The sequence below is a fragment of the Peromyscus maniculatus genome, chromosome 2 (genome assembly GCF_049852395.1).
Source record: "Peromyscus maniculatus bairdii isolate BWxNUB_F1_BW_parent chromosome 2, HU_Pman_BW_mat_3.1, whole genome shotgun sequence".
Classification (NCBI taxonomy): domain Eukaryota; kingdom Metazoa; phylum Chordata; class Mammalia; order Rodentia; family Cricetidae; genus Peromyscus; species Peromyscus maniculatus.
In genome coordinates, this window is record NC_134853.1 from 105,906,546 (window position 1) to 105,931,281 (window position 24,736).

The 24,736-nt window shown below is 39.3% G+C and overlaps 1 protein-coding gene across 10 annotated transcripts in view; it reads left to right on the plus strand.

Moving 5' to 3' along the window:
* Positions 1 to 24,736, plus strand: part of Cntln (centlein) — a 260,522-nt gene that overhangs the window by 100,058 nt on the left and 135,728 nt on the right. For all 10 annotated transcript variants that reach the window (XM_076564463.1, XM_076564465.1, XM_076564466.1 and 7 more), the window contains one exon: positions 9,369 to 9,563. In XM_076564463.1, the coding sequence (XP_076420578.1) occupies positions 9,369 to 9,563 (195 nt within the window). The remainder of the gene's footprint in view (positions 1 to 9,368; positions 9,564 to 24,736) is intronic.

Below are 24,736 nucleotides of genomic sequence, written 5' to 3' on the forward strand. Positions count from 1 at the left end.
TACTTTCCCCAGCAGTTATCAATTGTAAGTAGCTTCTTGGTTAGGGGTGGGACTTTGTGTCCACTCCTCCTTCCCTATGCAGGGATTTTTGTCTGACTTGAACTTGTGCAGGTCTTATGCATGCATCACTGTCTCTGTAAGTTCATATGTGCTGTATAACTGTTTTGTTTGTAAGATGTCGTTTCTTTAGCGTCATCTGCTGCCTCTGGCTCTTACAATCTTTCTCCCTCCTCTTCCACAAAGACCCTGAAGCCTTAAGCAAGGGGTGTGATACAGACATCTTATAAAGAGCTGAATGCTCCAAGATCCCTCATTGTCTACACATTGTCTATTGATGGGTCTCTGTGTTTATTACCATTTACTGCAAAAGAAGCTTCTCTGATCAGGGTTGAATGATACTCTGATCTATGGGTACAGCAGTATGTCATTAGTGGTTGTTTCATTATTATGTTTATTTAGCAGAATGATAGTATTAGTTTTTTTTTCCCTGCAGCTCTTGACCTATCTAGTCTGGGGTTCATGACTTCATTAGCAATGTCAAGTGTGAGTTCTATCTCATGGAGCTGGCCTTAAATACAATTTAACAAGCGGTTGGTGTCTCCTGTAGCCTTTGTGCCACTGTTGTTCCAGTGTATCTTGTAGGCACGTCGCTGTGCTGAGTCCCAGGATTTGTAGCTGGGTGAGAGTGATATTTTTTTCCTTTGGATAGTGTGCATTGTACCTTCCATCACTGTGAACACTAGTCAGTAGGGGTGAAGCTCCTAGTTAGGCACTTGCTTGACTTCTCCAAGTGTGATTACCTAGATATGTGTTATCTTCAGCAATAGGGCCTTACTGTCATATTGTGGAGGGTAAGTGATAGCATTGACAATGGCCTGTAATGCTTGAGGATAGGGTATGGGACTCCTGTGGCCAATGATTCAACAATATGTAACTCATTCAGATCCTGGAGATTTTATTTGGTAGCATATGATGTACAGTTAGGGCATTCTCTGCCCATTATATAATAACTCCATTCAAATTCCTTTTATATATTTTAGGAAGCTAAAGTGGGTTTCCGTATGATTTTTCAAAAGACCTTTATTTTTTTTATCCCTCCCTTATTTATTCCTTTATTCTGTCCTCCTATTCCACTTCCCATTTAATAATCCTATTCTATTTTACTCTTTATCCATTTATAACACTTATTCCATTTCTCCTTCCTTGGAAGAGCCCCTTCTACCACCTCCCCTAATTCCTTATGAGGTCCCTAATCCCTGGAATGAAGTACGTATATCTAAGGTTTTAACTATCATCCACATATAAGAGAAATCCTACAGTGACTTTCACGCTGGGTCTGGGTTAGCTCCCTCAGGATGATTGTTTCTAGTTCCATTATTTACCTGAAATTTTTCTGTTTTTCTTAATAGCTGAATAATATTCCATTGTGTAAATATACCATATCTTCATTATCCATTCATCATTTGATGGACATCAAAACTGTTTCTGATTTCTGTCTCTTATGAATAGAGTAGCAGTGAACTTGGATGAACAAAGTATCTCTGTAATAGGATGTAAGGTTCTTTGGGTATATGTCTAAGAGTGGTATAGATGGATTTTGAGGTAGATCTAGTCTCAGCTTCCTGAAGAACTACTGTGCTTATATAGGTTTGTACTCCCTCCAGCAATGAGTAAGGGTTTCCCTTTCCCTGCATCCTTCTCAGCATTTGCTATCATTTGTTTCATTAATCTTGGCCATTCTGACTGGGATAAGAACTCCCATAGTAGTTGTAATCTGCATTTCCCTGGTGGCTAAGACTATTGAACTTTTTAAAAGTGTTTCTCAGGCATTTATTCTTCAACTCCTGAAAACACTATGTTTAGTTCTATACCCCATTTTTAAATTGTGTTTTGTTTTTTTCTTGGTGTTCAAATTTTGAGTTCTTGAGGAGGAACTCTGTGCTACGGTCTCTTGTGGCTATACCCCACTGAGACATAGACTGTCATTGGTGACTGCTCTGTACTTTCAGGTTCCAGGACAGTGTAGTCTGAAACAATAGGCCAATCTCACAATGCAACATAGCTGTAACACTAAGATAATGGATTTCATCTCAGCCCTGGATTTGAGAAGTGTAACTGCCAGAGTCTGCTGGCCCTGACACCGGGGCAGCCCGACCTACCTTGTGGCTGTAGCTTTGGGTCCTTTATCTGTGTTCAACCCATCCAGCCTTTTTCCCTGTGTTTCTTTGCCTCTTCCCTTCATGGTGCCTCCTTGTCCCTTCTCACCCAGCCAGGCCTGAGGTGATGCACTAAGTCGTCTTTCTGATTCTCCGTGCTTTAGCTGTCTTGTCACTACCATCTTAGTGTCCACTGATCTTCCTCCCTCTTTCTTCTTAAAGGATAGTCTTTCTTGTTCATTCAGACGCCTCTCATTCATGTTGTAGCACTGAGAAAACTACTAGACTGCTGTCTTAGCCCAGAAAGCAAAGAACTTTTGACCATATATTTCTTCTTATGTCTGAGTTTTGAAAAAATGTTTAATCCCATCCAGGTTTTTGGACCATTAGCAGAAATAAGGAAACAAGTTGTAACAAAAACAAACAAACAAAACCAACAGAAACAATCAAATAAAAAAATCTTCTAAAAAGAGCTGCAAGGAATTTTGGTTGTTAATAGAGGAAACATTTACTAACTCAGAATGTTACAACCAATACAGGTGGATTAATTTATTATATTAATTAATTTACTCATTTGAGAACAATTTTGGGCATTTAACCTGTGCACAAAATGTAAGGTAAGGACATTTCCATGGAGTTGGAATAGTTAAACTTTTTGCAAGATCTTCTGTGGACATAAACACTCAATTGCCTGATGCTTCATCATCTAAAAGCACATTAGAAATAAAGGTAGACTTATACTGTTTCATCTAAATTTTCAGGTAGATTAGTGCCTGGAATTAAATGTGATGAAATAAAGGATTCTCCCTTCATCCTGTACTCTTTTAATTTATTTTTTTATTGAATATAGATTCTTCTCTCATATGAGTTTCCTCCTCTTCCACTCCTTCTAGCTGTCCCATGACCTGTCCTCGCCCCAAGATCAGTTCCCTCTCCCTTTCCTCTTCAGAAAAGAGTAGGCCTCCAAGAGATGTCACCCAAACAGTACAAAATAAGTTTCAATAAGATAAGGCAAAAGCCTTCATATCCAAGCTGGACGAGTCAACCCAATAGAAGGAAAAGAGTCCCAAGAGCAGGCAAAAGAATCAAAACACATCCACTCCTACTGTTAGGAATCCCACAAATACACCAAGTTAACAATCATGAAACATATATGCAGAGGACCACGTGCAGATCCATGCAGGCCCTGTGCTTGCCCCTTAAGTCTCTGTGAGCCAGCTGAGTGAGCCCTGCTTAGTTGATTCAGTGGGTCATGTTCTCCTGGTGTCCTCCATCCCCTCTGACTCCTCCAGTCTTTTCTCCTCTTCTTCTGCGAGGCTACCTGATCTCCTAAGGACGGGACCCAATGGAGACCTCCAATTTAGACTCTCTCTACATAATGTCTGACTGTAGGTCTCTGCACCAGCTCCCATCTATTGCCAGAGGAAGTTGCTATGATGATGACTGGACAAGGCACCTATCTAGGTCTATGAGTATAGCTGTTGTTATAGCAGTTTCAACCTGTGGTTCATGACCCCTTTGGGTGTGGAGCAACCCTTTTACAAGGTGTCATGTATCAGATATCCTGCATATCAGATATTTATATTACAATTCATAACAATTGCACAATTACAGTTATGGAGTTGCAGTGAAAATATTTTATGGTTGGGGTCACTACAAAAGGAACTGTATTAAACCCATAAAGATAAACACTGTATTACTCACTCATAAGTGGATACTAGATGTAAAGCAAAGGATAACCAGGCTACAATCCATAGCCCCAGAGAAGCTAGGTAACAAGGAGGACCCTAAGAGGAATGCATGGATCACCCTGCAAAGGAGAAATAGATGAGATCTCCTGGGTAAACTAGGGGTGAGAGGGTAGAGGGGAGGAGAAGGAGGATGGAATACGAGAGATCAGGATGGTCGGGTTGGGGGATGGACGGTGAGGGAGAATAATGAAAGTTATTGTGATAAAGGGGACCATTATGGGGTAAGCCAGGGAAACTCTCAAGGATCCACAAGGATGACCCTAGCTAAGACTCCTAGCAATAGTGGAAAGGATGTCTGGACTGGCCTTCTCATGTAATCAGATTAGTGGCTACCCTAATTGTCATCATAGAACCTTCATCCAGTAACTAATGGAAGCAGATGCAGAGATCCACAGCCAAGCACTGGGCCGAGCTCCTGGAGTCCAGTAGAAGTAAGAGAGGAGGAATTATATGAGCAAGGAGGGTCAAGGTCATGATGGGAAAACCCATAGAGACAGCTGACCTAAGCTGGATTAAGGAGGTTGAGAACCACTGTTCTATAAATATCATTAGGAATAATTTCATCATTTTGTGTTGTTGTTTTGCTAGTTGTGTTTGGTTCTACCCTAGGTCTCTTGCTTACCCAGCCTCTGGGTAACAGGCCATTCAGCAGAGTAGGTCACGGACTCCCCTTGTGGTATGGGCATCAAATTAAACCAGACATAGGTTGTCCACCCCCACAAGTTCTAAGCCACCATTGCCCCAGCACATCTTGCAGGCAGGACAGATTGTAGGTTGAGAGTTTTGTGGCTGCGTTGGTGTCCATATTTCTCTTTAGGTAGCCTGCAGGGTAAACTTCTTGTGCCAAAGAGATTAGAAGGTGGGGTGAAGGCTCTATTCAGGCACCAGCTCAACCTCTTTACCTTCAATGAACTGTGGATGTCGTCCTCAACAGTGGAGTCCTACTGTCATTTTCAGAGAGCAGCCTTCTGTCCTAGCATCAGCCTGGGATGTTTAGGGTTCTCCACAGAACCCCCTCCACCACCAACTGAACCAAATACAACCTAGTCCTACCACTGGAAGCCTTGCCTTGCTACAAAAGATGGCCAGTTCAGACTCTGTATCCTCCATTACTGGGAGTCCTCACTAGGGTCACCCTCATAGATTCCAGGAAGTTTCTACTGCACTAGGTTTCCACATTGACCCCCAATTGCTTCCCAATTCCAGTCATCTCTCCCCTCACTCTCTCCCTCTATCCTTCCTCCCCTTACCTGATCCTTCCTTTTCCCATCCCCACCCATCCCTAGTCCACCCACAAAATCTATATTCTATTTCCCTTTCCCAGGGAGATCCATGATCTCCCTACGCCCTGCTCCACAGTCCTCCTCTTTACCTAATTTGTCTTTCTGGATCTGGGTTATCTCACTCAGTATGATTTTTTTTCTATTTCCATCTATTTGCTTTCAAATTTCATGATGTCATTTAAAAAAAATTTATTGATTCTATGTGGATTTCACATCATGCACCTTAACCTCACTCATTTCCCCATCCCTTCATATCCACCCTCTGCCTTTGCAATACCCCTTCAAAATACAACAAAATTAAAAAACAACAAAAACAAGAACAAAAAAAATTCCATCGTGGAAGCTGCTGTGAGTCACACAGTATACCCTACAGTACATAATGTCATTCTTTAACAGCTGATTAATCCTCCATTGTGTAAATGTACCATATTTTCTTTATCCATTCTTCAGTTGAGGGACATCTAGGTTATTTCCAGTCACTGCATAGGAAGTGAGCAAGGCCAGGCATGGTCTAACAGAGCAGGAAAGCAGGAGATGTTTATAGCCAAGGAATGTGTTCGTCCTAGGTCCGGGAAGCAGGCTAGTTAGATCTTCTCTTCCAATTTTTTTTCCAAATTCTTGTTGCTTTGAAGTACAATTATGCACCACAAGACACAGCTTGCTCCAGTATCTAGAATTACCTCTCCATCAGACCAGCTACAACTGAGGAAACTTGTGAACAGGAGTATAACCGTGCAGTCACATGGGAACAGTGGAAGAATACTGTTCTTTTTTTCTTTATTTTTCATACTTTTCATTTCAGAATAAAATAAAACAAACAAACAAAACACAATACACAATCCCCAACCTTGCTATTTTGTGGGAAGGGATTTTTTTTCTTTAAGGACAGGATAGAAGAGATCCTCTAGATATGAGCAGAGAACCAGGTAGGTCAGGGCCAGTCAAGGCTGCCAGGGGAGCCACAGGGAAACTAGAGGTCATGGGCTTGCAGAAGTTTCTAATTTACTTTCTCCATGCTTGAGGCATCCTCATCACTTTGGAGTCGGGGATCTTATCAGGAATAGCAGCACTGTTCATCCTTATCTTCTTTCTCTTTCTCACCCTTCTCAATTCTCTGCCCCATCATCACTGATCTCCATTTCTCATTCCTTCTCCAAACAGAGTATGATAGGATAGCCTGTGAACTGTGGATGTTTCTTCATCACTTCCTTGATCCTCTGTGGTTGATATATTGTGCACCCCAATAAACTTATCTGGGGGTCAGAGAACAGAACAGCCACTGTATTAAACATAGGTTAGGCAGTGGTAGCACATGCCTTTAATCCTAGCATTCCAGAGACAGAGATACATCTGGATCTCTGTGAGTTCAAAGCCACACTGGAAACAGCCAGGTGTGGTGATACATGCCTTTAATTCCAGGAAGTTATGGCAGAAAGCAGAAAGGTATATAAGATGTGAGTCCTATATACATCATATATATATATGAACTAGAGTCCTGTTAAGCTTTTAGGCTTTTAGCAGCAGTTCAGCTGAGATCCATTCAGATGAGGACACAGAGGCTTCCAGTTTGAGGAAACAAGATCAGCTAAGGAATTGGCAAGGTGAGGTTAGCTGTGGCTTATTCTGTTTCTCTGATCTTTCAGTGTTCACCCCAATACCTGGCTCTGGGTTTGTTTTATTAATAAGGCCTTTTAAGATTCATGCTACAGTCCTCCTCTCCTCTAACCATTCTGTCTGGTCTTCTTTGAGATGAAGGATCACTTTGATACCCAGGCCAATGGGCTCATCTTGGTCTGCAGGAACTGTGAAGGATCCACTAACAGAAGACTCTGAGGCATATGATCATCATCATTGTGCTTTGTGATTACAAACACTTTCTTTCCCACTAGATAGGCTGAATAGAATCCAACAGCAAACTGCCCAGTCATGGAGATGTCTGCATCCACCTGGAGACAATGATTATTTTTGTGCCAGACTTAGCATTGGTTCCCAAGTTATTTATGAGGTCAGCCTTGGTCATGCCAATGCCTGTGTCCTCCAAAGTCAGGGTGCATACCTAAGGGTTGAAGGTGATGTCAATTTTCTGCTCTTTACCAGTGTCCAACTTGGAAGAGTCTCTCAGGCTCTCATAGCAAATCTTGTCCAAAGTACCAGAAGCATTAGAAATCAACTGGCAAAGGAAAAATTCCTTGTCCAAGTAGAAAGTGTTGATGATGAGCGACATGAGCTGAGTGATTTCTATCTGAAAGGCAAAGGCCTTCACCTCTTCCTCTCTGTGGTGTACCTCAGGCATCTTGACAAGAAAGCTAAGTAGTAGTACAGAGCATGGTGGGCTGGACTTGTACACCAAGTCTAGACTGCATTGGGGGACTCAAGAGCCAGAAGAGTACTGTTGCTCTTCTGTTGGATGAAGAAAGGATGTGAGGCCAGAGGAGAAACAAGAGCTTAAAAGAGGTTTTTTTTTTTTCTCCTGGGTGACTAGACCCTTGTGTGAATGAAGGAGGAGCTCAGGAGGTGGCATCTGAGAGAAGGTGTATCACTTTCACGCTTGCTGAGTCCTACTGTCTCCCTTCAGCTTGGCTCTAGTCTCTAGAGTCAGCTTTTTCCCAGTCATGAAAGCATCTGTAGGCGGGTGATTATTGTGCCCACACTGACCTCTTGATTGTCCCTGAAAGCTGTCAGTATTACTGCTTTCTCCTCTTACAGCATCTGATTATGTTAGCTGTGAAAAGGACCTTGGCATATACCCCTGCCTAAGGCAATGACAAAGGAAAGCACTAATTTGTACTTTGAAATTCTTTATGAATTCTACATGTAACACCTATTTTGTAAAAGTTGCTTAAATTTTGCTGTAAAGTGATATGAATTAGCTAAATATTTATAATAATAGATATCATTTATAGACCCCAAATATTTTGATTAATTATGTCTTAGAAGATTTCAGAGGTCTTATTTTTTATGAAAATTGTATATTTTAGGAAAGTTTTTAAGAAAATAGGATGCACATACCTTTCTTGAAATTTTAAGCTTTAAAAATTAAATTGTAACACATATACAGAAATGTATAGCAATATACACTATATAAATTAATTAAAACCTACGTTATTGTGAATTTTTGTGTTATGCCAATAAATGAAGACACTCCATATCTTTAATTGGATGAACAAATTTAAAATCCTACTCTATTAGCTATGTAATGTGATTTTTCTGCTTGGAGGTTTTTGCTTTTGTCATAGTTTTTCTGGTAGCTGTTTTTCTTAAGAAGAATCTTGGCTTTTGGATCACTTTCATAGTATGAGCAGCAGAAATGCATTTGGATTCCACATTTAAATCTGTCACCACAGTTGAGTTAAAACACATTAAACAACAAGCCTAAGTTGAAAGTTTTCTTACTAAGCAAATTCTTGAGCACTGTAGGGACACTGCTGTTAACCAGGCATGCCTGCATGAGATACTAATTATGTACCACATACTGGCTCACAGTTTAATTAACTATAACTTTAGCTTTAATGCATGTATCTTAATTTAAACAATTTGATCTTATCTACCTGTGCCTTTAGAACACTGCCTTTGTCTTATTATACATTTCTAGATCTCTGTTCTCTCCTGCTGTCTATGGAAGTGTTCCACTGTCCTGATATTTATATCTGTGTGTGCCTACAACCTGATTTCCTTGCTTTGGCTCTTAGTTTTTCCCTCTCCCTTCTTCAGAAAGATACACTAATTTAGACTAAATGAAAATATATCAGTTAATCTTAAAGAATTCCCAGTGAAATATGCAGTATGCTTCTGTGTCCTTTCCTAACAAATTACATACTTTTTCACATTTTTGTGATCTTTAGACTGATTTTTTTTAAAATTGGTCAATTCTAGTAGAACTGTCATTGCTTATTCAAGACCATTTTCTAATTTGAAGTCCTGCAAGTGAGTGTAATTAACTTAGAATCATTTTCCTCCTTTTATACTTAACACTTTTTCTCTGATACCCTGGCTGGTAATGATTTTACTTCTTGAATGCCAGATATAATTTTATATTGATACTTAACTCTATCACTTCCACATTGTGTCTGCTTGTTGGCTATTAACATAGTTAAGGTCAAGTATATGTCCATATATAGTTCACATATATATGCGCATAATTACCTTATTGATTATATTATTTTGCATTTTTTAAACAGCTTTATGATGAATTACATATTTGTTTTGAAACTACAAAATCAAATGAAGCTATGCTCCGACAAAGTATTGTTGATCTTCAGGACCAACTGTTTCAAAAAGAACAAGAAAATATAAAACTAAAAGAAAAACTTAAGGAATCACAAGGAGCACCCTGTCCATTACCTCTAGAAAGTGATTTGAATCACTCAGCAAAGGTGAGAGATTTTCTAAAATGTTATCCTTGTAACACCAGAGTACCATTTCCTACAGTTGAGTGAAAATTTAAATAAATTTGCATATTTTGAATGTAAAATTAAACTTTTGCATTTTAATGAATGTTATATATGGCACATATTAAAAAGGAAATGCATGTAGAAATACAGAATATATCAAGTGTGTGTGTGTGATATGTTTATGTGTGTTAGGTGTCCTCTGTCACTCTCTACCTCACTTTTAAAGGCAGATTTTTAGTGAATGTTGTGTACACTGTTTGGGCTAGACTGGACCAGCCCCCTGTGATCTGCCTTTCTCTGCCATTCTAACAGTGTGGTTACAGGTATATGCCATGATGCCTGTTTTTTATTTGGGTTCTAGGGATCCAAGTTCAGATTTTCATGCTTCTGTGGCAAGCATTTTACTCACATTGATGGTTATGTTGATTGGCAACTTGACAGGGCTCTAGGCACACTAGTGAGGGATTATTTAACCTCTGTCCATGCCCTTGAAGACTATGTTGATTAGGTTAATTGAAGTGGGAAGACCTGCACTAAAGTGGGATGGCATGATTCCTTGGTTTTGGTTCTTTACTGTATGAAAAAGGAGAAAGTAAGCTGAGAACAGAGACTCATCATTTTATGCTTCTGGATTGTGCATGCAGTGTGGCCAACTGCTCCAGGCTTCCCATGAATTGTGAGCTGAAATAAACCCTTTTTTTCTGGGTTGCCTCTATGTGGGCATTTTACTAAAGAGGAGAAGAAACTATGACAACTGAGTTACTGTTCGCCTTCCACAACTGACCCTTAGTATCTATAGGTTTGACAATCAATAAATAAAAGTTTAAAATAAATTGTACCTGTCCTGAACATGTACAGATTATTTATTTGCTTATAATTACACCATAAACAAAATAACAATTCTTCATTGTTTACATTGCATCAGGTATAAAAAGTAGTATAGAGATGATTTAAAACATCTAGGAAAATAAGTAAAGGTTACATACTGTAACAAGAACTGCTAAATGGTCTTATAATAAAAACCGGAGCCAAGTATTGGGGTAAACGCTGAAAGATCAGAGAGACAAAGGAACAAGCCATTGCCATGTCTTATCTCTAGGATTCCTAAGCCTGAAAATGCCTTCAGTTCTTGTCTCCTCACACCTTGTATACCTTTCTCCGCCCACCCATCATTTCCTTCTTAGTGCTGGAATTAAAAGCCTGTGATTCCCAAGTATTGGGATTAAAGGTGTGTACCACCACTGCCTGGCCTCTATGTTTAATCTAATGGTTTATTCTGTTCTCTGTCTGATCTTCAGGCAAATTTTATTAGGTTATACTATATATCACCACAACATACATACATATATATATATATATATATATATATGATTTTTTAAATCAGGAACTTGAGCATCTGTAGATTTGTAAGAGATTTGGAACCAATCCCCTGTAGATACCCAAGGGCAAATTAGTGCTTATTGTGGTGAATTATGTGGTTATTGAAGAGCAACTTAATAGATCATGGCTAGCCAAGACTCTAATTTAAATGAGATAATAAAGTGGAAAGAGTATCTAAGAGTGTATCATAAAATGCTTGCCACAATGTGTGTTATAGGATACTTAATTCATGCTAGTGTTAGCCTTTTCCTGGCATTGCATCGACTTGGAACTTTGAACAGGTCATTTGACTTACCCACATATTCCATATGTTAGACACATCTCATGAGCAGCACAGGGCCTGGAGAGGTGTGAAATGGGAGACAGAGAGACACAAGACTCTAGGTTCACTTCAGGAATGAACTTTTTTTTTTTTTACTTCTGTTTATGTATTGTTTAGCTAACTACTTAAGATAGCTCTGCAACCAGAGCTTGAACAAACAGTCTGTTGGAACATTTCTGTAATAAAAAACAAACAAACAAACAAAAAAATCTCACCAAGTGAGAGCAGCACCAATCTATGGGTATACACACAAATATTTAGAAACCAGTGTAACATGAGCATTTACAGAAATATTGGGTTCTTTCTGGAACTTTTGACCTCCTCAGCCATGGGCTTTTCACCAGGTTTAGAGTTCCAGACATGACATATTTCCCATGAAAAAGACCTCAAATCTAATCCATTCATAGCTGCCACGCTGATGTTACTCAATCTTGCCCGATAGATTGGCATGATAGCATGTAGGGTACAAAGCTTGGTAAGACTGGTGATGGCTTTTCTCCCCTAGCAGCCTACACTGCACTTTCTAGCACCGGGAGTGCTAGCCGGCTGGTAGAAAGTCTCCTGGGCAGTGGGAGATTAGTGCCTCATGTTCTCTACCAGTGATGGGTTTTACCATCTAGTTTTTGTGGAAAACCAAGAACAATGAATTTTGTTTCTTTCTGTGGTCTCACTAATCAGTAAATAACTCATAGGACAGTATCCTGTGTCTGGCACTGAGATTTTCATTTCATAATCTATGTCTTTTGGAAGCAACATTGTCAACCCGTGCAGAATGGCTCTGTTCAAACTCCATTTTAAAAAATGGTATTTTAAAATTAACTTACAAACTAGTGGGTTTCCGTAGGAATTCTTCATATATCCTTAGTGTTGGTTGGTCCAGCCCAACTCCTCCTCTACCCACCTGGGATCACTGATGTTTAACCTTTAAACTTCAGGATTCCCTCTATTCCCTGTTCTTTCCTGTCACCTGTGTTCTACCATATTCTCTAATTAAATTTTATTTGGGCTGAAGATCATATGTTCCCATAAAGCTTTTTCCTATGCCCTTCATTTTGGTTAGCAGTTCCCTTTCCATCATATTTCTGTACCCCAGCCCCTCCATTATTGAACCATCCTGCCCACAATATTCCCCTCTCTACTTTGATTTTATTTATATTTTACAACCTCCCCTCTGTAATTGCATTTGCCCACAGTGGCCAGTTCCTAGTTTTCTACTTCCATATGAAACTCCAAGTTAAACACATAAAACAAAAGATTCAAAGCTAGCTTCAGCATTTGTGAGAAAGTAAGTGACATTTGTCTTTGTAAGCCTGGGAGACATCACTCAGTATGTTTTTTCCTTTATATCTATTTACCTGCAAATGTCATAACTTCCTTTTTAGAGCTGAGTTATTCCATGTATCACATTATCCTATACCTGGGTCATGTGATATTCCTATTTCTAGTTTTTTGAGAAACCACTAGACTGAAATCCAAAGAGGCCGTACTAGTTTACACTCCCAGCAATGACATGTAAGGGGCCTCCTGTACCCATATTTACACCAGCATTTGTTATAATTTGTTTTCCGAATGGCTTAAGTGAGATAGAACCTGAAAACAGTTTTAGTTTAACCTGCATTTCCCTAATAATAGTAAAGGATGTTGGACACTTTAAATTGTTTATTGATCCTTTGTATTTTTTCTTTCTTTTTAAAAATATTGTAGACACTAATTCCCTGTTGGATTTATAGATGCCAAAGATTTTCTCCCATTCTATGTGCTGTCTTTTTACTTAATTTGCAGTTGGGTTTGCCACACAGAAGCTTCTAGAGTTCCTGAGATCCCATTGGTCCACTGCCTATCATATTTCCTGTGCTACTGGAGTCCCATTTAAAAGGTCTACACTTATGCCTCTAAGTTGGAGTGCTCCCACCTTTTCCTCTAGTGGTTTCAGATATCAAGTCTTCAGTTGAGGTCCTTGATCCATCTGAAGTTGAGTTTTGTGCAGGGAAAGAGATAATGGCTCATTTTAAATTATTTTACATGTTAAAATCCAGATTTCTCAGCACAAATTGTCAAAGATGCTGTCTTTTCTCCAGTGTATATTTTTGGCATCTGTGACAGAATCAGGTGGCTATAGTTGCATGGAATTATATTCTATTCCGTTGATCGGGTGTGTATGTATGTGTGTGTATGTGCTAAATTTCTTAATGTGTAGCAATGTAGTATAATTTAAAGTCAGGTATGGTGATGCCTCACTCAGAATTCTTTATGTTCAAGTTACTTTGGCTGTTTCAGTTCTTTGAGCCTACGTATATGTTTTGAGATTGTCCCTGGACTTTTGGTTGGGATTGTATCTAATCAGTGCATTCCTTTACTGGATGGCATTTTTCATAATTATTGATTATTCCTGAAAAATCTTTTTATGTTCTAGGGTCTTTCTAAATTTTCTTTTTCAGTGTTTTAATGTTTTCAATGCATATATTTTTCTTTTCCTTGGAAATGTTTGTTTCTATATAGTATGTGTGTTTATGTGTTGGGAGGGGGCTATTGTGAATGGGTTCATCTCCTTGACTTACTTTTCAGTATGTTTATCATTAGTATATAGGAAAGCTACTAATTTTCCCGTGTTCATTTTGTAACTTTCCACTTGCTGAAAATGCTTATCAGCTCTAGTTATTTTTTTTCTGGTAGAGTCTTTATGGTCTCTTTTGTATAAAACACTATTATCTTCAAACAGGAATACTTTCAGTTATTTTATTGTTTGCAATCCCTTTTATTTCATTCTCTTGTCTGATTGTGCCACCTAAGACTTCACACACTGTATTGACTAAGTGTACAGAAAATGGACACTCTTGTGCGTGATCTTAGTTGGAACTTTTTGAATTCTCCTGTTAGCATGATATGCTGTAAGATTGTTATATGAACTTTATTATTTTGCATTGTGTTCCTTCCATCCATTGCTTCTCTGTGAGTTATTATGAAGGGTTGTTGAAATTTGTCAAAAGCATTTTCTATATTTATTGAGATTATTCTGTGATTTCTTTTGGTCTCTTTAGTGGATAGTTTTATTGATTTATGTATTTTAAACTATATCTTTGGAGTGAAAGACAAATTATTGATGATGGATGATTTTTTTTTTACTTAATCGTCAAATTGGGTTGCCAGCATTTGTTGGGGATTTGTGTGTTTACAAAGATATCAGCCTATTCATTTCATTTTATGTTTATCTTTATATGTGTTTTTGTGTCAGGTTATTACTGGCCTTATTAAAGGAGTTTTGAAGCATCCCTTTTTATTTTGTGGAATAATCTGAGTGTATTGGAGTTAATTTTTTTCCACAAACTAATTAATTACGTTTTTATTGAAAATAGATTCTTCTCTTATATATAATGCATCCAACCAGTTTCCTCTCCCTTTGCTCCTCCCAGCCTCCCCACCCACCTGACCTCTCCCCCAGATCTACTTCCCCTCCCTTTCCTCTTCAAAAAAAGAGCCTCCAAGAGACAACAACCAAACATGACAAAACAAGATACAACGAGACAAGGCAAAAGCCCTCATATTGAAGCTGGATAAGGCAGTCCAGTAGGAGGGGAAAAAGTCCCAAGTACAGTCAAAAGAGTCAGATACACATTTGTTCCCACTGTTAGAAGTCCCACAAAAACACCAAGCTAACAGCCATAACATACACCAGAGGACTTGGTGCAGACCCATGCAGACCCTGTGCTTGCCACTTCATTCTCTGGGAGCCCATGTATTCCCTGCTTAGTTGATTCAGTGGGCCATGTTCTGGTGTCCTCCGTCCCCTATGACTCCTACAATCTTTTCTCACCATCTTTGGTACAGATACCTAATCTCCAAGGGGAGGGACCTGATGGAGACCTCCAATTTATGCTCTCTCTCTCTGCATAATGTCTGGCTTCGGGCCTCTGCATCTGCTATTGGAGGAAGTCTCCCTGATAATGACTCCACGAGGCACCAACTGATCTATTAGTTTAGCAGTTTCATTAGGATAGGTTTCTTGCTTACCCAGTCTCTGGGTAACTGGCCATCCAGGCAGTGTAGGGCATGGGCTCCCTCTCGTCGAGTGGGCCTCAAGTTAAACCAGACATAGGTTGTCCACTCCCACAAGTTCTAAGCCACCATTGCCCCAGCACATCTTGCAGACAGGACAGATTGTAGGTTGAGGGTTTTGTGGCTGCATTGGTGTCCACATTTCTCTTTAGGTAGCCTGCAGGGTAAACTTCTTGTGCCAAAGAGATTAGAAGGTGGGGTGAAGGCTCTATTCAGGCACCAGCTCAACCTCTTTACTGTGGATGTCGTCCTCAACAATGAAGTCCTACTGTCATTTTCAGAGAGCAGCCTTCTGTCCTAGCATCAGCCTGGGTTGTTTAGGGTTCTCCACAGGACCCTCTTGGTCAACAACTCACCTGAATGCAACCCAACCCCACCATTAGAAGCCTTGCTTGGCTAAAAAAGGTGACCAGTTTAGACTCCTTATCATCCATTGCTAGGAGTCCTCTCTAGGGTCACCCTCATACATTCCAGGAAGATTCCCTGGAGTGTGTTTCCACACTGCCTCCCTGGTGCCCCCCAACTCCATCTGTCTCTTCCTGGTACTCCCTCTCTCCCCAGCAACTTGATCCCTCCTCCTCCAGTCCCCATCCACCCCCAGTTCTCCTACAAAATCTGTTCTATTTCCCCTTCCCAGGAAAATCTGTGCTTCCCCCTAGAGCCCTCCTCTTTACCTAACCTCTCGGGGTTTGCAGACTGTAGCTTGATTATCATTTACTTAACATCTAATATCTACTCATAAGTGAATACAAGAAATTGATTCTTTAAAGTTTGGGTAGAATTCTTCATTGAATTCTTCTAGTCTTGGGCTTTTTCTACTTGGGAGCCTTTTAATTAGTGCTTTGTCTTGTCTCTGCTTATGTATCTGCTTACATGATTTCATCTTGGCTTAATTTGTATGTTGTATGCATCTAGAAATTAGTCCATTACTTTTAGATTTTCCAACTGGAATAGAGGTTTTATGATCTATTCATAGGATTTTCATAATTTCCTTGACACACCTGTTTCAGTATCTCACTGTACATTTCCAACTGTAGTAATGTGGATCTTTTCTCTTTATTTTGACTAATTTAGCTAGGGGTTTTTCAAGCTTGATTAACTTTCCAAAGAAACAAGTCTAGTTACTATTTCCATTCAATGCAGCTTTGGTATGTGTAGATGTAACCAACCGTCTTATTAAATAAGAAACACAGAAACAATGTAAAAGAGAAAGCCGAGAAGTCAGAGCTCAGAGCTAAAATCTCACCCTTCCTCCTGCTGTCCCAGCTTCGCGAAAAGAGACCTGTGGGATGGTCTGTATGTCAAATCTGTTGCTCTGATTGGTCAATAAATAAAACACTGATTGGCCAGTGGCCAGGCAGGAAATAGGTGGGACAAGGAGAGAGGAGAATGCTGGGAAGCGGAAGGCTGAGGCAGGGAGAGACACTGCAGCCGCCGCCATAACCAGCAGCATGTGAAGACGCCGGTAAGCCACCAGCCACGTGGCAAGGTATAGATTTATGGAAATGGTTAATTTAAGATAAAAGAACAGTTAGCAAGAAGCCTGCCACGGCCATACAGTTTGTAAGCAATATAGGTCTCTGTGTTTACTTGGTTGGGTCTGAGCGGCTGTGGGACTGGCGGGTGACAAAGATTTGTCCTGACTGTGGGCAAAGCAGGAAAACTCTAGCTACAAATGGCGCCCAACGTGTTGGCAAGAGTTTCTACCTAAAACCTGAGAAAAGATTCTAAAATGGAGCTAAAAACAGCTTCCTAATTGTCTCTCTCAAAGGAGCGGCAGCCTGCCAGTTTGAGCTACTGGCGGGTTCCTAGCATGCGAGCTTAATCTGCAGTATGGCGGGAATGAGGCCTCTGCAAGTGGCACATTAAGCTGCATGGTGGATTTAGCCTTTGCTAGTACAAAACAAAAAGAGGTTTCTGGGCTACACACTGCTTGGATAAAAGCATAGACCCAGGATGGCTCCCAGAGCTGGTGGAAAAGGTACCACTGCCATGTTGGGAAGCTGAAGTGGGCGGAGCCAGCAGCTACAGCGCCGTTTCAGGCTTAAAAGGCTGCAGTTTAAGCAATAGGCTCAAGGTAATATAAAAAATAAGCCATGTAAAGATGGCTACCACACAGAGAATCTGGATTATGTTCTCTTTGATATTTGTAACTGAAGAAAAACATTTGATTGCAAAAGCTGTTGAGTTATGCCAAAATGTATATTTTAAAGGTACCTTGACTTCAAAATTTGGATGTAAGGATATGTTGCTTTGGAAAGGAGGCTCTGTTTTTGTTTCTACAGAAAGCCAGAGGCTATGGATTTGTTCTAGATTAAGATACATCAGGTTTGACCAGCCAAGACCACCTGAAAGGTCTCCGATGACACCATGGCCCAGATGATCCAACATCCAGAATCGTTTCAAGGCAACCGGCTCAGACGATACGGTCTCACGGACTACTCCATGATCCTAAAATTTTCTTTGTGTCCCCATAAGATACAGCGCCCCCCTCCAGCAGGAAGTAGTAAGAGAAGCTACGCCCAAATTCCCAAATATACCAAGCTGACTTTGGAGATGTGTAAAAGTTAAAACCTTCCTTTTTAAAAAAAGAAAGGGGAAGTGCTGTGGAATGGTCTGTATGTCAAATCTGTTGCTCTGATTGGTCAATAAATAAAACACTGATTGGCCAGTGGCCAGGCAGGAAATAGGTGGGACAAGGAGAGAGGAGAATGCTGGGAAGCGGAAGGCTGAGGCAGGGAGAGACACTGCAGCCGCCGCCATGACCAGCAGCATGTGAAGACGCCGGTAAGCCACCAGCCACGTGGCAAGGTATAGATTTATGGAAATGGTTAATTTAAGATAAAAGAACAGTTAGCAAGAAGCCTGCCACGGCCATACAGTTTGTAAGCAATATAGGTCTCTGTGTTTACTTGGTTGGGTCTGAGCGGCTGTGGGACTGGCGGGTGACAAAGATTTGTCCTGACTGTGGGCAAAGCAGGAAAACTCTAGCTACAGGTATGAGTTTTTAATCTTTGTTCCACTGTGGAGACTAGATACAGGGTATTTCCAGATGCCTCTTTGAGTGTCCATCTCTAGCATATCGAAGGTAGTGTAATAATCATTCTTTCCCTTCCTGCCATCTTTTTTTTATTTTATAATTTAATATAATTTTACATATCAGCCACGGATTCCCTTGTTCTCCCCCCTCCCGCCCCCCATTTTCATCTCCTACAGGGCAAAGACTCCCCTGGGGATTAAGTTCAACCTGGTAGATTCAGTCCAGGCAGGACCAGTCTCCACCTCCCAGGCTGAGCCCTGCATAAGCCCCAGGTTCCAAACAGCCAGCTCATGCACTGAGTACAGGACCCGGTCCCACTGCCTAGATGCCTCCCAAACAGATCAAGCTAATCCACTGTCTCACTTATCCAGAGGGCCTGATCCAGTTGGGGGCCCCTCAGCCTTTGGTTCATAGTTCATGTGTTTCCTTTCGTTTGGCTATTTGTCCCTGTGCTTTTTCCAAGCTTGGTCTCAACAATTCTCACTCATACAAACCCTCCTCTTTCTCACCAATTGGACTCCTGGAGCTCCACTTGGGGCCTGGCCATGGATCTCTGCATCCGGTTCCCTCAGTCATTGGATGAGGTTTCTAGCATGACAATTAGGGTGTTTGGCCATCCTATCACCAGAGTAGGCCAGTTTGGTCTGTCTCTCGACCACTGCCAGTAGTCTATTGTGGAGGTATCTTTGTGGATTTCTGTGTACCTCTCTAGCACTTTGCTTCTTCCTATTCTCATGTGGTCTTCATTTATCATGGTCTCTTTTTCCTTGTTCTCCCTCTCTGTTCTTGATCCAGCTGGGATCTCCCTCTCCCCTAGGCTCTCTTTCCCTTGACCCTTGCCTTTCATTAACCCCACTCACGTCCAGGTTATTCATGTAGATCTCATCCATTTCTCTGTCATTGGGCAATCCCTGTGTCTTTCTTGGGGTCCTGTTTTCTAGGTAGCCTCCCTGGAGTTGTGAGTAGCAGTCTAGTCATCTTTGTTTTACATCTAGTATCCTCCTATGAGTGAGTATATAACCATGTTTGTCTTTCTGAGTCTGGGTTACCTCACTCAGGATGATTTTTTTCTAGTTCCATCCATTTGCCTGCAATCCTCATGATGTCATTGTTTTTCTCTGCTGAGTAGTATTCCATTGTGTATATGTACCTGTTCCATATATTTTACAAATACTTACTGAAAGAAAAGTATCTGCTCTGGACCCCCAAAAAAGACCATGTTCTCAGCACAAAGGAGGTTTACTTGCCCCAGAATGACAGAGGACAGGGATAAGAGACAAAGACAGAAGATAGAGGGTAAGGGAGAAGGGGAAGGGAACACGGGAAAATGGGCAGGAGTATTTATCCCAGAGAGATAAAGGACTGCCTCTGGATAGAGAGGAGACAGACATGGCCTATACAAAAATGGTAGTTTATAAAGCTACAAGGGGAGACCCCATGTTAGGATGAGGTGTTTAATTTTAATTGGGAATGTTAATTAGGTGAGCCAAAAAAAGAAAAAAGAAAAGAAAAAGAAACAACTCTTTGTTTCATTGATTCTTTACATTTATTTTCATTTATATTTCATTGATTTCTCCATGATTTTGATAGTTTCAACTTATTTACTGCTTTAGAGCTTGGTTTGTTCTTGTTTTTCCAAGACTGTATGGTGCATTGTTGAGTTCTTATTTTGAAATCTCACAAATGTTTTAGTGTAGGCGCTTGACATTTGTACTGGTTAGTTTTTTTTTTGTTTTGTTTTGTTTTGTTTTTTGTCAACTTGATACAGGCTAGGGTTATCTGGGAAGAGAAAGTCTCAGTTGAGAAAATGCCTCTGTCAGATTAACCTGTAGGCAAGTGTGTAGGGCATGTTCTTGATTAATGCTAGATGTAGGAGGGCCCAGCCTACTGAACACCTGGGAAGCTGTGGAGAGAAAGCCGGAAATAGTGTTCTTCCATGCTTTGCTTCAGTTTCTGACTCCAGGTTCCTGTCTTGAGTTCCTGCCCTGACTTCCCTTCATACTGCACTGTAACTGTAAGATGAAATAAGTTCTTCCCTTCCTAAATTGGTATGGCCATTTTAGATATCCTTTCTTCCCCATATTGCTTTGGTCATGGTACTTATCAGAGCAGGAGAAGCAAACTGCTAGCAGTGCTCTTTACTCTTACACTGCTTTTACTGTGTTCCATATATTTTCCTGTTGTGATGTTTTCAGTCAAGTCTAGGATTGGTTTTTAATTTCCTTCTTGTGTTTTTCAGTGATACATTTATTATTAAATCATATATCGTTTAGTGTACATGAGTTTATGTTCCTATTGTATATTTAATTAATTGTCCAAAAGAATACAGAATATTATTTTGATCTTTCAATATTTGTTGAGACTTGCTATATGTCCTAATAATGAGGTCAATTTTGGAGACATTTCCTTAGAGTACTGAAAGGAATGTGTATTGTTTAGCTTCTGGTTGTAGTGTTCTGTACATGTCTGTTAGGTTCATTTGATTTATTTTTGTCATGTAACTTCACTGTTTTTTTTCTTTAGTTTTTGTCTAGATGACCTGTCTGTTACTGAGATTGGATCTGGTAGTCACATATTGTATCTGTGTTGGGGTTAATCTGTGTTTTACATGTATTAGTAATTGTTGAATGAAACTGGATGCACTTGTGACTGGTGTGTGTCTGTTTAGAATTGTAATATCATCTTGGTGGATTATTTGTTTAATAGATATGAAGTGTCCTTTTTTATCTCTTTTGATTGGTTTGGTGAAGTCTGTTTGTCAGATATCCTGCTTGTTTCTTGGTAATATTTGCTAGAAATATCCTTTTTCCACCCTTTTACCCAGAGGTGTCTGTCATTGATGCTGAGGTGTGTTTCTTGAAGGAGCAAAATTATGAATCTTGTTTTCTAATCCAATTCACTTGTTTGTGTCTTTATATTGGGGGATTGAGGACATTCTTATTACTAGTTATTATTGATATGTGTATTAATTCCTGTCATTTTGATGATTTTTGTCATGTCTTCTTAGATCTCATTTGATAAACTTTCTTGGTCCTGTATGTTTATTTCCTATGAGTTCCAGGGTATTTTCATCCTTTTTTTTCAAACTGAAGTATTCCTTCCAGTATCCTCTGCATAGCTGTTTTAGTGATTTTGTATCATGGGAAGTTTTTGTTTATCTTCAACTTTAATAGATTTGTGGGGTATAATAGTTATGGCTGTAATTGTGATCTTTTAGAACTATAATATTTTTCTAAACCCTTGTGGCTTAAAGCATTTCTGTTATATAGTTAGCATTGCTATGACAGACCTGTCCTTGTAAGTGACTTGACCTTTCTTGAATATTCAATACTTTTCTTTATCCTGTGTTTTAACTATTATGTCACATGGAGTTTTGTAGCTGGAGTTTTCTCCAATCCTGCCTGGCTCATGGTCAGGACAAATCTCTCTCACCCACCAGTCCCACAGCCACTCAGACCCAATCAAGTAAACACACAGAGACTTATATTGCTTACAAACTGTATGGCTGTGGCAGGCTTCTTGTTATCTAGTTCTTCTATCTTAAATTAACCCATTTCGATTAATCTATACTTTGCCACATGGCTCGTGGCTTACCAGTACTTTACATCCTGCTCCTCATCATGGCAGCTGGCAGCGTCTCCTAGATTCTGCCTTCCTCTTCTCCCAATTTTCCTCTCTGCTACTCCCACCTATATTTCCTGCCTGGCTACTAGCCAGTCAGCATTTTATTTATCAATCCATCATAACAATATATTCACAGCATAGAGAACATCCCACAGCAGAGTTCTACTTGTGTCTGATTGTTTGACTTCTGTATAGCTTCTTCTACCTGAATTGGCCTGTATTTATGTAGATTTGGAAATTTTTCTTCTCTGATTTTATTGAAAATATTCTTTATATTTTTATGGTATTCTTCTCGTGGAGGTATTCTCTCCCTAGTTTTCCTCTTGTGATTCCACTGCTACCTTCAATAACAGTCACTATCCAGGATTCCACACATTCCTGGCTCCTTCTCTCCACACCTTCCTGGAAGGTCTACCCTGACAGACCCCTGCTTTAGTGGCCCTGTTGTTACAGCACTTTCCCACCTCTGTGTCCTGCCCTGGGTCAGTTTTGACCTCCCCTGTGTATCCACAGCTTCCACTCCATTAAATACAATTTAAACTGTAACTTTTCATTCAGCCTCTCTTTGGACAAATATTCTATTAATTTGTAGTTTACTGATGTGCATGACTTTTTATATACCTGGTAGGCAAATGAGCTCTGCATAGTTGTGCCATAAATGCATTCACAATGTTGTTTGTCCAGATGGTCAATACTTCCTGTATCTTCTATATTTTTAGCAAAAAAAAAACCCAAACATTTTTTCCTGAAATCTTTTTTATTTAAATGAAGCTTTTTGTATGCACATTATCAGATATTAAACTTTAATGTTTTCCTTGTCTCCCTGACCCCTTGACTGCAATTTTATGGGGACAAGGAAAACTGGTAGCTTTCTCCTTTATTCCCACTGCCTTTTATAGTGGCTAGTATTCCAGATTCAGTGTCTTTAGAATGAACATGTGAAGAGAATACACATCATGATTATGCACTCATTTACTCTGTCCCATCCTGTGCAAGTATTCCTCATCACTATTCTCAGAACTCAGAGTGGAAATGAAAAGGTCAAATTTGGAAGGGAATATCTAGTTGTGATTAGGAATCACTGTCTCTAGATTGAAGAGTTTGGTTGTCTTTCTTTAAGATCACTGGATTTATTTTATACAGTTATCAGATGAAGCAAAGGGGAAAACGGTACCAGTTGCTCTCAGCCTTGTGTATTTGTATGTTCATTTGCTTTTGCCAACTAGATGTCTGGAGTTACCAGTGACTATTTGACATCAACTAAAATGTTTCAATTTCTCATTTGACAGGGAAGCAGTCAGACTGTAGGACCTTTACTGGGGATGAGAATGCAGCCAAGCATTGCTGTAGGGAACTGGAACATACTATACCATAGTTAAAGATGGTTTTACTTTTGTTTGCTTTGATGATTCTAATTTTATTAGTCTTTCAATCACTTTTTTTTCAAATTTTGACAAGACTATTAATGTTTTCCTTTCTTTGGTATAACATTATTACTAGATCAAAGAACATTTAATGTATTAGGGCAAGATATCATGTATAATATACTTTACAGTCATGTTTGACACCTCCTTATTTGACACTTCATTGCTTTTTAATTTATACATGTACACTTTTTAAAAGTTTATTAATTCTAAAGCACTCTTTTGTATGTGTATTTAATAGTTATTTATTTTTATAATTTACTCTAGTAATTAATACATAATAATTGTTAAAAGTAATGGAATGCTTTGCAGTATTTTCCTGCATGCTTTTCTTGTGCATTGATCATGTCAGTCTGCTCTTCTGCCCAGTCCTGGGTTCCAGCTGCCCATAGTTCTCTTTCTAGTCTTTTCTAGTCCCGCCTATTATTCTTATTTTAACTCAATTGTTTATGGAGATGTGGCCCATAGGGGGTGATCTCTTAATAGCTTCTTGTTTAATCAACATTGATGAGATGAGTATCATATAATATTAGGACATGGCTTTTAGCTGTGATAAATGATAAAGTGTCTTAAAAGATAAATTTGAAGTTTTTATCTATTGTAAATCTTAACCAAACACTCTCTAAGGCTCCATGAATTATTTTCTCAAAGTTTGAACTCATTATAATCATATAGCTCTTCTATCCTATATGAAAAATAAGCTATTTCTTTTAAAAGGCTGCCAATAATATATTCTGGTATTTTAAACTTACTTTAAGTTTCAAGAATAAAATAGTCCAGGATATTAAAATCTAGGATTTTAGCATATATAGTGGAAACTGCAACTCAAATTTAACTACTCTATGGTGGCGCTTCTCTTGCCGCTGTAATAAAACTTAAGAATGTTTAGTGATTTTTTTTCTGTACTATTATTCAAAATTACATTACCCTTACTGAAATCTGAATGGCTTTTAGTGGATTAATTAAACTGTAGCTGGCTTGCCATCTGGGTACATCCTGTTTAGCTGTCTTTCCATGGAAAAATTTCTCATGGAATAAAGAATTTTTATTTTTAGAATATAGCTGCTAGGCTTCATTTTCTGAAAAACAAATAGTTCAAGCTATTTTGGATAAGATTTGAGATAGAATACACATGTAAATGTGAATGGCATTGAATGTAAACCCTAGTACTGCTCCTTTTCAAAGTTATTTATTGAACAATATAAGATTTTTCTATTTCCTTATAAATTTTATATATATATATATATATATATATATATCCAACTTTTCTAAAGCCCTTTGTGAATTATCTTCACAAAATTTGCTCATTATA